This window comes from Microtus oregoni, unplaced genomic scaffold (assembly GCF_018167655.1).
Source record: "Microtus oregoni isolate MIOR12 unplaced genomic scaffold, Mior012 000012F_ref0000307, whole genome shotgun sequence".
Classification (NCBI taxonomy): Eukaryota; Metazoa; Chordata; class Mammalia; order Rodentia; family Cricetidae; genus Microtus; species Microtus oregoni.
The window spans coordinates 24,084,397-24,099,397 of NW_024543071.1; the positions used below are offsets into that span (position 1 = coordinate 24,084,397).

General features: G+C 38.0%; 1 protein-coding gene across 3 annotated transcripts in view; it reads right to left on the reverse strand.

The window, feature by feature from the left end:
• Positions 1–15,001, reverse strand: part of Btaf1 (B-TFIID TATA-box binding protein associated factor 1) — an 84,131-nt gene that overhangs the window by 20,744 nt on the left and 48,386 nt on the right. For all 3 annotated transcript variants that reach the window (XR_005975176.1, XM_041661360.1, XM_041661359.1), the window contains exons 19-28: positions 14,691–14,894; positions 12,034–12,460; positions 10,787–10,977; positions 7,995–8,148; positions 7,263–7,372; positions 6,065–6,266; positions 3,454–3,602; positions 1,647–1,799; positions 1,337–1,458; positions 1,083–1,250 (exon numbers count right to left, since the gene is read on the reverse strand). Coding sequence is in view for 2 of the 3 variants with exons in the window: in XM_041661360.1 (XP_041517294.1) it covers positions 1,083–1,250; positions 1,337–1,458; positions 1,647–1,799; positions 3,454–3,602; positions 6,065–6,266; positions 7,263–7,372; positions 7,995–8,148; positions 10,787–10,977; positions 12,034–12,460; positions 14,691–14,894 (1,880 nt within the window). In the remaining variant the exon portion in view is untranslated. The remainder of the gene's footprint in view (positions 1–1,082; positions 1,251–1,336; positions 1,459–1,646; positions 1,800–3,453; positions 3,603–6,064; positions 6,267–7,262; positions 7,373–7,994; positions 8,149–10,786; positions 10,978–12,033; positions 12,461–14,690; positions 14,895–15,001) is intronic.

The following is a 15,001-nucleotide window of genomic DNA, read 5'->3' on the forward strand; positions in this document are numbered from 1 at the left end:
AAACGATGAGCACCTAACTCAAAATACGGCCAACACTTTGTCAGTATCTTCTTTTGGGACACATTCCTTTACCACTCAGGCTAAGTCAAGCTTATCAATCATATGTCCCCATAATGAACAAAGGGATGAAGCAACAGAACCAGGTTGAACTATTTATAAGATTTTATCCTCTGAACATGATTTGTAGCTAGTCTATCATGTTCAGTACTGACCTAGGAGAATGTGGGCTTGAGGCTGCCCAGGGCCATTTACCCTTTGTTGAATATCAATTCAACAAAATTATGTTTGGGAAGGACAAACATAATTTTAGTTGTTTCTAAAGCAATAATCCAGGCTTGAAATTCCAGGGAGTGAACTGATATTCCCTGTTTACTAAAGCAATGGAATTCCTATCATTTACAAATTCATGAATATGAGGAGACACTATGGAGTTGCTCTAGTACAAACATTTGAAATGCTTATGTTCAAATCCTCACTCTGTCCCCTTAAAAAACTTAAGGGATCTTGGACCCAGAAGCTCTACTTTATAATTCATTATCTCAGACAAGTACACCTTAGAGTTCTCAACAGTTAAGTTCTCAACAGTTAAGACAGCTCCCCATGCTGTGGTGACCTCCAACCGTATTTTGTTGCTACTTCGTAACTCTAATTTTGCTACTGTTATGAATCATAATATAAGTATCAGATATGTGACCCCTTAAGGGGTTGCAACCCTCAGGTTGAGAACCAGTGCCTTAGAGGGTGATTGTGAGTACACAATTGTTGAAATAACAATGGTATATCTACAACAGCCACTGTGGACCAAAAGTAAAAAAATATTAAGTAGGAGAAAAGGCAACAGAGAAATATGTAGAGAATGGAGAAAAGAGCACGAGCAGAACGGACATGATCGCTACTAGGTTCTCCCGGGAATGCTTAGAACCACACTGGGTGGGACAGTGGCACAAGTCCTTCATTCCGGTGGGCTTCACTGACATCTCTGTAAAGTACCGCCTTCATTAAGCTGGGTATCTATGGTTATAATCAGAGATAACTACAGGTCACTTCTGACAAATATGCTACTTTTTTTGTACAGCTCTTACCTTATCCTTTCAGTAGGAGGGCCAGTATAATGCAATGGATTGAGATATTCTCTGGAGCAAAATTTACCTACTTCATCTACCCAGTGACCTGTTAACGTGGGTGGGCAAACCACCAAGGAAGGAAGTGGCATACATTCTGCCAATTTCGATCTTGCATATTCCTGGGCCCTTTACAAAAGAAAACAGTAATTAAGCAATTTGTTAACATTCATTAGGATTTAGAACCTTTATTTTGAAATAATATTTTAAATTACCTCTGACAATGATCTCCAGCTAGAATACAGATGGACTGTAATGTTTTTCCTAAGCCCATGTCATCACACAGAATTCCATGAAGCTTATATTTATTAAGAAAGGCTAACCAGTTCACACCATCCTAGAAGGTTAGGTAGAGAAAAATTATAAATGTAAAAAGACCGTAAGAATTTTTTCTTGTAAAACATATTTGCATGGACCTCTATCTTTCTATGAGCAAAAAAGAAATCATATTGACCTTCAACATTGAGACTTTAATGAACCGGATAGAAAAAGTGTCTCACACTCACAGGCGCAGAGTGACCTTACCTGCTGGTACTTCCTCAGTTCAGCGTTGATTGGCACTGGGATCTTGTAATTTTCTAACTTCTTCCCATCTAATAATTGCTCTAAAAAGTGTCGCTCTTTTGCTTTCAACTGGATTAATTCTTCAGACATGTTTGGAGGGTCTGGAATGCCTGCCTGAAATGATTTTTAAAATGTATTAAAATTAGGCTGGCGATGGGCTAGGTAGCTCATTTCTTGAGAGCTTTACTAGCGTGAAAAAGCCCTGAGTTCAACCACAGCATTGTGTGAAACTATACTGTATAATCATAACACTAAAGGTTGGAGGCAGAATTCAAGTTCATGCTCAGCTATGTAGTCTGAGGGCAGCCTGAGCTACATGAGATCTGTCTCAAACAGAAATATTGACTAATATTTGTTCTGTGGGTAGGTGTGAGGGGAACACAAAGTCGAATAAGGTCTTACTATGTTTTCCAAAGGCCTTGATCTTACTAGATATTCCATGCCGTTTACTTCTCATTCTAAAATGTTATCAAAATAATTTCAGTTTTAACAAGACAAACATACATACAGAAAAAAGCAATTAAAAATAATATAAAGATTTGAGGGCGAATAAATCTAAAGATTTTGAAAGATGTTAAAAGTGTTTGAATTAGACAAAGACAATATACTTTGGTATTTTAAAGAACACAATTAGGACTTTATTTGCAACAAGTATTAATAAAGAAACAATGATATATTATCTAATTTACATTCCATGCTTTTGAAAACTATCAGTTTCATACTGTCCTGATATCCTCAGGTATTGAATCTCAAAATACAGTATGGGTTTAGGAGGAGCACCAAATGGTCTAGTGTCATTTATAACTCCACAGCAAGCTCCACTGAGGAAGGCCTTTGCTAGGCTGGTGAAAATGGAAGAGCTATTAAGTCTCATCCTTGAGCAATAAACAAATTGCAACTATATACAAAACTCTTCCTTTTCAAAATAAAAAATATGGGCGGGGGTGGGAAAGGGAAGAGAAACACTTAGAGACTATTAACTGTGTGCTAAACTAGCCCTATTTTCCCCCTTAAAAATTTAAACACATCAGTATTCTTTCACATACTGTGATGTTCATAGACTGTATCCAAACTTATGTTTCAATATTGATTTGACAGATTGTGTGCACACATGCAATGCACATGCTCCTGTATGTGCACATGCATGAAGGCCAAAGGAAGATGTCCGGCTCTATCACTCTCCAGCACCATCCCTTCAAACAGTCTCTCTCTTACTGAACCTAGAGCCAGGCTGGGAGCCAGCAGTGACGGGAGGGACAGGCATGTGTGGTCACATCATCTCAGGTCCTCAGACTTGTACAGGAAGCACTTTTACCCACTGGGTAATCTCCTCAGCTCATCATACTCTCGATATAAATATTTATGAGCTGGTGGTGTAGCTAACTGTTGGGACACTTGCCTGCCATGTACAAGATTCTACATTCAATTTCTAGTACCATAAACATTTTTATTATAAAATATTTATAATTAACAACTCTGGATCATCACATAACTGTTATTCTTTTAAACAAATTTTACTCATGGAGATATAAGATACACATTAACACAGCAGGGTTGTTTTGTGTTTACATGTTTGTTTGGGGGAAGGGATACATTATGGTCCTTTAAACTGAGTGAGGTATTATTATAAAAGGACAGACCTGAATTCAATCCTCTGACCTTCACAGGCACATGCACCCCCAGCCAAAATAAATGTTTAAAAATAGTTGTTGTTGTTGTTATGTTATAGAACACACTATATTTGTGAACCAAAATCTCTTCAACTTACCTCAAGTGGCATCAGTCTAATTAATGTTGCAAAGCATTGAGTAGCCATGAATCTCACACTGTCTGTCTGATCACTCATTCTTCCCAATACAGGAACAACTAAAAGGACAATATACGGAACAATACCAACATCCAATTGTTCCATAACACCTGAGTAAGCTGTTAAAGAAATTTCAAGATAGTTCCCAGGTAATGTCTTCACATATTTTAGCATACCAAGATTGTAGCTTCAGCATTAAAAAAAAAACCCTCATTTTCACACATGTACATAATATATCCTGACCGTTTTGTTTCTTATAGCTTCCTGAAACAGGGTCTTCTATAAGCCTAAAATGGCTTTGAAATCTTAATCCTCTTGCCTCATCCTCTTGAATACTGAGATTACAGATGTATACCATCCTGCCAGGCTCAAGATTATGACGTCTGTTACAAATTATAACCATATTTACAGGCTGGTGCTCTTTTAAAAACATTATTTAACTACTGTAAGTAAAAATATAAAATTGCTCCAGAAACAGATGCAAGCAGATACAGAGATCCACAACTAATCACTGGGCTGAGCTCCAGGCATTGAGAGGGACGAGCGATAATATGAACAAACGGGTCAAGACCATGATAGGAAACCCACAGAATCAGATTGACAATTGACTCCTGACTGACAACGGGGGAACCTGCATGGGACAGAACTAAGTTCTTGAATACAGGTTGTAGTAGAAGACCTCTTGTTTGTTGTAGGCTGCTCAGCCCTAAAATAACCACACAGAAACTGTATTATTAATTAAATCACTGCTTGGCCCATTAGCTCTAGTTTTTTGCTGGCTATCTTTTTTTGGGGGGGGGGGAGGAGACAGGGTTTCTCTGTAGCTTTGGAGCCTGTCCTGGAACTAGCTCTTGTAGACAAGGCTGGCCTCGAACTCAGAGATCCGCCTGCCTCTGCCTCCTGGGTGCTGGGATTAAAGGTGTGTGCCACCCGCCCAACCTGTTGGCTAACTCTTACATCTTAACTTAATCCACTTCTATTAATCTGCAGATGGCCACGTGGCTGTGGTTTATCGGCAAGTTTCAGTGCCCTACTCGGCTCTCTCTTCTCCCAGCATTCAGTTTAGTTTTCCCTGCATACCTCTAGTCTGCTCTGTACAGTTTCTTTATTAACCAATGGTATTCACAGCATACAGAGGGGAGTCCCACATCACCATGTGACAACGGTGTGGCTTCTGCTACTGGCAGTGGGACCAGGATATAACTCTAAGGCATCAACTGACTTCGTAGAGCCCATTCTCTATGGAGAGATACCATGCTCAGTCTAGGTACCAGGGCTAGGGGACGGGAGGGGGGAGGTGCAGATACGACACACAATTTCCTCGGCCCTGCCTCAATGAGGGGATGGAACAGTCCTGGCTCACTTCCGGGGGGGGGGGGGGTGTCTTAATCTCTCTGATGAGCAGATGGGAGGAAGGGGGAGCAGGAAGAGAAGAGGAGAACTGGGATTGGTATGTTTAAAAAAAAAAAGGTATTTGGTCGCACCCATAACCATCACCATGCCATTATTGCACAAGCATCTTGGCAAGACTGTTGGTAACCCAAAATTCTGCTTGCTGGATGATGTCTACTGCACTCATGAATTCACAAAATCCCTGGTTGATCTCAAACTGGTAGCTATCCTATCCCAACCTCCTCAATTTTTAGGCATGCACAACCACTCCTGGCTTAATCACTGGCATCATCAACAAACTTTACATTCTTAAAAACTGACTTCTGGGTCAGCCAGGCGATTACTGAGCAATCTCTCCAGCATGTATGCGTGTGTGTGTGTGTGTATATGTATATGTGTGTGTGTGTGTGTATATATATAAAATTATGGTTTTGTCTGAAGGTAAATGGAGAAAATTTTATTAAGAACTTACTAAATATGTCCCTAGGATATCCATTCAGAATAACAGAATCACACTAAAAGTAGGGAGTACAATTCAGTGCCACACTAAGATTAATTCCGATTCCACCAGTAGCATAAGAATCATGGCCTGCATAGACTGCACCTAATCCTGTGGCTATGAAAATTCTGAACCAGGTTTCTACTGATCTGGCCTTATCCACCTTTCTTGCTTTGACACATGGGGCTGACAGATTCTGAATCAAACAATGGCTGCTGTGTCCTTAAAAAGAGCTTGCAGTACATCTCTAGATTTAGTATATTTCAGTATAAAGCAAAAGTTTACATGATGAATTATCTTACTATTTTAATCATATTCCCCTAAAAAAAAAAAAGAACATAGTTTGGAAACATACATTTAAGGTAAATATAACCGACCTAGTATTTAATTATTACTATTGAAACATAAGACAAATAGATCAGTTACTAGTTTAAAATTACATAAAGTCGCTATGCTTATTAAAAAGCTACCCATCTGAAGCAATTTTTTAATTTTATATGAAATTTTAATAATAAAACATAATCATAATAAATCACAATAAAATGTAAAATACTTCAAAATAAAATGTAGAAAATTGTCATTTTGTAATAAATGAGATTTAGTGTATTTTAAAATGAGTAAACCTTTGAGTTAATCTTCAATATGAATAAAATTTTTCAAGTTCGGCAAAATAAAGGATACAGGCAAGTGCTTCAATTGCACCTTCTTGTTTGACATTGTCATCAATTGCTCCCAGCCATGGGAGTACCTTCTCTAAAAAAATGTTCATTGTTTCCATGGTAGCTATTTTGCTCATGACACCTATGCAGCGAGCTGCCATGTGCCTCACTGCAGTGCTGGGATACTGAAGGCACATATACAAATGAGGCAAATGCTGGACCAGCTAAAACAAAAACAAAAACAAAACAGCAATTACAATACTTATTAGGGAATAATTACAGAGTTTGGCATTCCTGATTTTGTTCTAGGTGCCAGCATTATGATTGCAACAGCATCTCATCTTAAATGTCCACTGCATAGAACATTATGATAGCCAAGCAACTGTTCAACAGTGAGGCCAGCCTCATATTTCAGTTGAGTACAGGGTGGATAAAGATGGAATTCTTTCTTTATTAATATAAGAAGATGGGGAGAGCTTTCTTCAAGATGGGGACTTGCTGTTGTTCAGGCTGGCCTCAAATTTCTATATACAGACTTCTATCGAATGTCCCAATAAACTGGGAAATAGACATGGCCAGTAGGAACTATCAGAAATTTGTAATAAGTAAAAGGACATACTTTTATTCTTAACTGCTATCGCCCAGATTCACTTTTATAAAACTTATTTTAATGTTGCAGTTATAGAAAAGTAAAGCTAAAACTGTTACAATACAATAAATTGCAAAGAGCCTCCCCAATGTAGATATATGGAAAGATTTTTTTTTTTAACCAAGTAATTTTTTACTCTCCTCTTCCCTCTGCAAACTCTTCTGGTAGAAGTGTAATAATAAAAATCAAGCCAAAGCCAAAGCCTCACACCAGTGACCAGTTGTATCTTAGAACATGATCACCTGCTTATCCTGAAAAGGCATCCCTCAGCCCGAGCTCTTCCTTGCGTGGAGCTCTACCTACTATTGGTCTCTACAGCCTACAATTTTCTTTCTCTTTGCTCTTCACCTTTCCTTTAGAACCCTTTCCACAATGCTTGAGTTTCCAAATTGGGTTTTCTATCACCCCTGTACCAATAAGGAAGAATCTAGTTACACTGAATTTTTTTTTAATTCCATTAATGCAAAAGGACTAACTGGTATTTTTCAAGGAGGAACTTGTATTTTCAAGTGTTAAGTTATCTAACATGACCATCTGTTTCATCTGAAGAAGCACCACACACATTAATTACCAAGGAATGAAGCGCGGAATCCATCGAAGCTGCTGCTATTTCAAAAACCTGCAGGGAATTTACCAATTCTTGAGCAGGACCATCACCTCTTTCCAGGAGGGACTTTCCATCTGTTCAAATAAAAGTTATATCACTTTTAAAATAATTTTCAAAATCTAGAGACCACAAAAAATATTAGTACCCTCTGAGCTAGTATGTATACAAGTGTCAACAAAGCTTTTTGTATGAAAAATAAAGTGACTTTAAGTGCTATAAGTTGCACTTATAGCAACCAAACAGAGTTAAGATATTAATCCACTTCCAAATCTATTGTTAAATATATAAAAGGGGAAAGCATATAGAATAACATGAAAGTCACAAGTCTTCCATTTTAAAACTTACCTACTGGTTTAAGATAAATAGAGATAAACACATTTCTTTTTTTTTTTTTTTTTTTTTTTTTTTTTTTTTATATTTATTTATTTATTATGTATACAATATTCTGTCTGTGTGTATTTCTTTTTTTTTTTTTTTGGTTTTTCGAGACAGGGTTTCTCTGTGGTTTTGGAGCCTGTCCTGGAACTAGCTCTTGTAGACCAGGCTGGTCTCGAACTCACAGAGATCCGCCTGCCTCTGCCTCCCGAGTGCTGGGATTAAAGGCGTGCGCCACCACCGCCCGGCATAAACACATTTCTTTTAAAAGGATATATAAAATATACTGAAAAACCAGAACTGATTAAAATGAACACATACCGAAATTATTTAGGTCAATCATAGCCTTCAGTGGGCCAACCATAGCATCCCAAAGATGTGGCAACTTCACTGCCATTTCAGCACCAAAATGCTTCACTATAGTTGTTAACGCAAATTCAGCTCCTCTCCGCTGTACCAGGAAAGGCTTCTGACCCTACAGCCCAATGTTAGTTCAAAGAAGAATTTCAGAAAAAAAGCATTATGCATTAAAATTTTAATCAAAAGGATTTCAAAGTCACCCTCTAAACACCGAGAATACTGCTGCTAGTCAATGGAGCAGTTACTAGATGGTACTTAGGAGCATTACAAGCATCTTCCAATAATGGGCTCCATGCGGGCCTAAAACTCATAACTGGATTTTTTAATGTTATTGTTTAAAATAGGAATAAAATAAGAAATAAAAGGACACATGACTTCTAGAGACAGTCACCAGTGGCATTTTTTTTTAGTGTTCCTTGCCCCAAAGAAACAGCAGTCTCAGAGATGAAACTATCTATTTTCCTCCTCCCACCCTACCCCACCCCACCCCACCCAGGGTTTGTGTGGCCCCTGGCTGTCCTGGAACTCACTTGCAGACCAGGATGACCTCAAATTCAAGAGATCCACCCATCTCTGCCTCCTGAGTGTGTTGGGATTACAGGTATGTGCCCACCCAAAACCATCTATTCTTTTTTTTTTTTTTTTTTTTTTTTTAATTTTCTAAGACACGGTTTTTCTGTGTAGCTTTGGTGCCTGTTCTGGAACTCGCTCTGTAGACCAGGATGGACTCAAACTCACAGAGATTCACCTGCCTCTGCCTCCTGAGGCGTGTGCCACCACTGCCCAGCTTCTTATTTAAAATCATCCAGGGAGATGGACATGTTTTTGCTAATCCCAAGGGTTATACTTTTTTATTTATTTAGAGTCATAAAACTGGCTTCTCTCAAAAAATACAGAGTTTTAAATTAAAGTGGAAAAGATATGCAGAGCACGGTGGCACACTCAGGAGGCTGAGGTAAACTAAGAGCTTGAGGCTGGCCTGGACCACACCAAAAAGGACAAAAGGAAGTCAGGTGGTGGTGCCGCACACCTTCAGTCCCAGCACTCAGAAGGCAGAGGCAGGTGGATCTCTGAGAGCTCTAAGTCCGGATGATTTACAAAGGGACCTCAAGGACAACTGGAACTATTATACAGAGAAACTCTATCTCAGAAAAACCAAAAAGGAAAAAAAAAAAAAGAAAAAGAAAAAGAAAGAGCTGTAAGTATCAAATCATGAAAATAATGGAGAGATAATCAGTGAAATAGATTTATAAAATGTTTCAGAAGAAACAGTAGAATACTGATTTTAATCTGAAACTTATCCACGGCCCCCATTTTACGAAAACAATCTTTTTAGTACTAACAGTTTACTGTGGTGTCCAAGTCTTACAATCAAAAGAACGGGACAGTCACCCCACTGCTAATATGCTACTGTAAGGGCTGTGGCTATGACTTAGAAGAGTGCAAAGCACTTGCCTACATTCCATGCCCTGCAATACTATCTGCACTCTTGTTCATTCATTACAGGTATTTACCACCACACCCAGCCTAAAGACCTTTCTGAAATACTGGTTATAGGCCAGGGATGTTGTTCAGTTAGCCTAGTGCTTGCCCAGCATGCATAAGGCCCTGAGTTTCATCCCCAGTACTGACTAGACAAATAGACCACGTGTGGTTGCACTTGGGAAGTGCGTGCAGGAGGATGAGATGTTCAATGTCATCCCTGGCTATATCATTATGTTTTCAGTCAGCCTGAAATACATGAGATAGATGCATAAACACACACAGAGGATAATTTTCAGTAGTTTATAACAGAATAGGATGGAAAATTCATATAAATCATTACAAATAGGAAGCATCTTTAGAGCAGATGTCATTATACTGATATGCCATTATAATCAGAGATGAAAGTATTTCATAGTGTTTATAGGAAAATTAGATTTTGTTCCTTACCCTGGGAAAACACATCTAATATAAAACCTGGTTAACTAGCGGTAGGTATTAATATAAAAATTTTCTCAGAATATCACTAGGAATTCTTGGCACTGACAGGATAAAGAAAGATTAGTCGCCACTGCCATTTAATATGATCTTTGCAGCCAAGGCTCTGAGTGTGAGTTGGCTTACATTTATAAATAGTTTATGTACCTACAATAAAAAAAGGGTAGCTACCAAGCAAGCTAAGTTAGTATAAATTAGAAGAGAAATAGGAAATTTAAAAATTAAATTAAATTTTCTGGTAATATTGCTAAAATACTTTAAAAAGATGTAGTGGCATTTCACTTGTATTTTAATAAACAAAGCTTTCCTGGAGATCGGGAAAGTAAAACAGCCACACTGGCCAGACTTACAGACCAGCCAGCAATGACACACACCTTTAATTCCAGTACCCACAACACGCACCTTTAATCCTAGTAGCCACACTAATTGCCATAGAAACCGGGTGGTGCATGCCTTTAATCCCAGCCCGAGAGGATTAAAAAACGGGAGGAGGCAGCTCTCAGTCTCATTCTGAGATTCCTGGAGGCAGGATCACCATTTTGGACTGAGGTCATGGTGAGAGCCAGTGGCTAATTGTTTTGCTTTTCAGATCTTCAAGTCGAACCCCAATTTCTAACTCTGAGTTTTTATTAATCATGCTTCAAAAAGCTATCAATTCACTTGTAAGCACAAAAATACAATTCTGACAGCTAATAAGACAACTTGGTTCTTCATCTAGAAACTAATTATTTAAAGAGTACAAGCATTCAGAAAAGGAGAAAAAAACCATTTACCTCATCAAGTTCAACCAGGACATTCCCACTACTCCCCGCAGGCAGCTCTGCAATCTGAGCTTTGATTGCTTTGGGGATAGGACCTCGCCTGCTTGTGATAGCAAAAGCTGCTTTCTGATGCCGATAGAGTGTAATGATACCTCTGTGTTTGGTGACAGTATGGTGCATCCCATCTTTTTCTGAGTTGGAGCCTAATAAAGAAAATAGCCATTTAATCAAAATATAGATGAGAAAATGCTTCCTGCTCCTAAAGAGACATAATGTAATTTTAAACTGAGTAAGACCTCAATTTTTATAGAGGATGTTGTTATTAGACAATGAAATGGTAACAAAGTTGTCTACTTGAATTAAAATTTATATTGAAGCTGGGCGGTGATGGTGCACGTCTTTAATCCCAGCAATCAGGATACAAGAGGCAGGCCGATCTCTGTGAGTTTGAGGTCACCCTGGTCTACAGAGTGAGTTCCAGGACAAGTACAGAACTTTCTTCCTTCTCATTTGTTTTTTAAAGTTGTAAGTCCATTACATTGTGTATAATTTAGGTTTTCTAAAATCTTACTGATTAAAAAATCGTAAGACTCAGTCATATGACTACACCAGTGTTAGTCTTATTTCTGAAATCATCTTAATGAAAGAGCTGTTTTCCATATAAATTTTCTACATGACAATAGAAAACTTGCTTATTTGGCATTATTAAACAGACTTCACTTACATCGTATCATGGCACTAAATTAAGGAACCAAATTATTAACATTTGATTTAACTAGTTTTCTAGCCTAGTTATAAGAAGCCATACAATGACTTTAAAGGTTAAGGAAGGCCGGGCGGTGGTGGCGCACGCCTTTAATCCCAGCACTCGGGAGGCAGAGGCAGGAGGATCTCTGTGAGTTCGAGACCAGTCTACAAGAGCGAGTTCCAGGACAGGCTCCAAAACCACAGAGAAACCCTGTCTCGAAAAACCAAAAAAAAAAAAAAAAAAAAAAAAAAAAGGTTAAGGAAGGATGAACACGGGCTTCAGCTGACTTACATCACTTCTTATATGTACAGCTAATTTGCATGTAAGAGGACTGATTGATTGGCAAATACACATACTTATAAGACAACTTCTTTGTTCATGGAGAATAGGAAATGGGGGGTAGGCTCTAAAAGGAACTCCATTTATGCTTAAATTATAACTATAATTTAATGGTAAAACAAACTTAAATGGTCAATTCCTTCTCTGTGCAAATAAAGGTTTAGATATATACCTTTAGAATTTTCCTGGCCACTCTGTGTTGGTACTGGACATGTTACACAGGGAGTGAGGTATGGGTCCACACAAAGAGAGCTACAGAGGTTTTTAATAATTTTTGAATTAGGACATGGTGTCCTTGCTGTACACTGCTGAAGAAGCTTAGCTATGCACTGAGCAGCATAGTTCTGTACTAGCGTATTCTCTTCTTTTTTAATTGTTTCCATTAGTGGTTTTATGATAGGATTTAACTTCTCCGGAAGATGCTGCAAGCTCACAACTGCACATGCAGCAAAAGTATGCACTCTCAACTGCAACACTTGCCACTCTTGGTTCGTCTCTGCAACTGTCATTTGGACCTGATGGCGTTTACTATCTAACTGCTGTAACACTTGAGGATTTAGATCAAAAGTTGATGTGACTTCATTAAAAACAGTAGTTACCTAATAAAAAAAAAAAAGAAGAAAAAACGAAAAATCATTAATTACAACAACTCCAGGTAAACTCGAAAATCCTAAATGGCAGTTTTCTCTTTCACTTGTCTCCCATAGTATCAAGATTTGCTGTAATATTGAATAAGCTTAAGAAAAGGGACAGTCTCTTAAGAGAAATAAAATTACTATTAAATATATCAAATTTCCCCTAACTGGTAAAATATGAAAGCTACAGGCAAATACAAACTGTTAGTTTGAGGAATATCAAAATTTACAAACTACTTCTCTACTCCAGAAACAACAGCAAACAGATGCAGTGACCACTGTAGAAGGCCCAATCCCATTGTGACAGAGTACATTAAAAGACTGTTCTTCATCATTTTAATTTTATTAAGATATAATTCCTGTACCGTAAGTTAACTCATGTGAAGTAAATAATGCAGTGGTTTTAAGAACTATGGCTCACCACAGTGAAAACACTTTTATCAATCCCAAAAGAAAACTCTTACCTATTAGCAATTACTCCTCATTTCCCCAGTATTATGGAACCTATTTCCCTCTTATAAAAATAGGTTTATTTTGGCTACTCCATATGTATGAAATCTCAATATAAGTAATGTTCTTCAGGTCCATCTATGTTGCAGCATGTAATGATATTTTCTGTCAAACAATATTTAACTTTCATATATAACTTTTCTATCCTACATTTCATTTATCCATTCAGTTGATTAATATTTGGGTTCCTCCTATCTTCCGAATATTATAAGTAATGTTGCTCTGAAATTTTATGCACATCAAGATTGTGTAAAGGCTTATATAACAAAAATAGTCCAGGCAGTGGGAGCTCACACCTTTAACCCCAGCACTCAGGAGGCAAAAACAGATGGAGTTCAAGACCAGTATGGTTGCACAAAGCAAGTTCCAGAACAGCCAAGATTACGGAGAGAAATGTTGTTTCAAACAAAACAAAACAAAACACACCCATAAACAAATAAACAAATGAGTAAATAATTAAGTAAGTAAGTGGGTTGGCCATCTTTGCCGGGTAAGCACATTTAAGAGCTTTCATAAATAGGTAACAGCCTGATAATTACTGATCACAAAACAAGTAAACATTGAAAAGCAAAACTTGTCATGGGTATTGAGTTTTTGCTTCTATTTTGGTTACAGGAACAGTTTCACCAAGTAGCACAACGTCATCCTCCTGCATGCTGGGACTGTAGGTATTTGCCTCCATTCCTACAAAGAATCTATCTTTTCTTTGCTTGTTTGTTTTTCATGATAGGGTTTCTCTATAGCTTTGGAGCCTGTCCTGGAACTTGTTCTTATAGACTAGGCTGGCCTAGAACTCAGAGATCCGTCTGTCTCTGCCTCCACTCTGCTGGGATTAAAGGCGTGCACCACCACTGCCCGGCCAAGAACCTATAGTTTTTTTTCTTTAAATATTTTTTAATGGTTGTATTTTATATGCATTGGTGTGAAGTCTCAGATCCCCTGGAACTGGATCTTCAGACAAGTTGTGAGCTGCCATGTGGGTGCTGGGAATTGAACCTGGGTCCTCTGGAAGAGCACACAAGTTTTCTGGTAAGATGTATTAAATAAGCTGTAGAAGCAGTTTTCCCATCTACCAAAACCTTATGATACACCAATAAGTGACAAAACTTGGCAAGTTTTCCAGTAAGATGTATTGAATAGTTCTCTGTCCTATAATTTCAAGAAATTGAGCACAATGAAATAATCTTTCTTTTTTTTTAATTATTTATTTATTATGTATACAACATTCTGCCTCGATGTAGGCCTGCACGCCAGATGAGGGCACCAGATCTCAGCATAGATGGATGTGAGCCACCATGTGGTTGCTGGGAATTGAACTCAGGACCTCTGGAAGAACAGCCAGTGCTCTTAACCTCTGAGCCATCTCTCCAGCCCTGAAATAATCTTTCTACAGAACAGGATGACAAGATACCATTTCACAAACAGATTCAACATATTGGTACGCTTCTGTGGTGACACAGCATGGCACATTTCCAATCTTTATTTCATGGCGTAAAATTAAGAAAATCATTTCTAGCCAGCCTTTAACCCCAGCACCCAGAAGGCAGAGGCAGACAAATCTCTGTGAGTTCGAGGCCACCTGGTCTACAAGAGCTAGTTCCAGGACAGGCTCCAAAGTGACAGAGGAAACCCTGTCTGGAAAAAAGAATAAATAAAATTTTTAAAAAGGTACTTCTTTACTCACCAGGTCATTAGCTTGATCTATTGTTAAAACATTGTTGTTTATTCTATTACCAACTTCAATATGTGCATCAGCTAATGATGATATAAACTGTTTACATTCATTCTGCATTCTTGTGAATGGAACAGCAATTTCATCATAATACAAATGTTCTGAAAGGATATCAAGTAAACGTGGCTGCACAGCTAGGGTAACAGCTTTACACTCCTAAAATACAACAGATAACAAGATTCAGGAAAAATATAGAAATATAATGGTAAGACATTTAAATCTTGACTTTAGACAACCAAAGACTACATTGCCACTGATTTTGA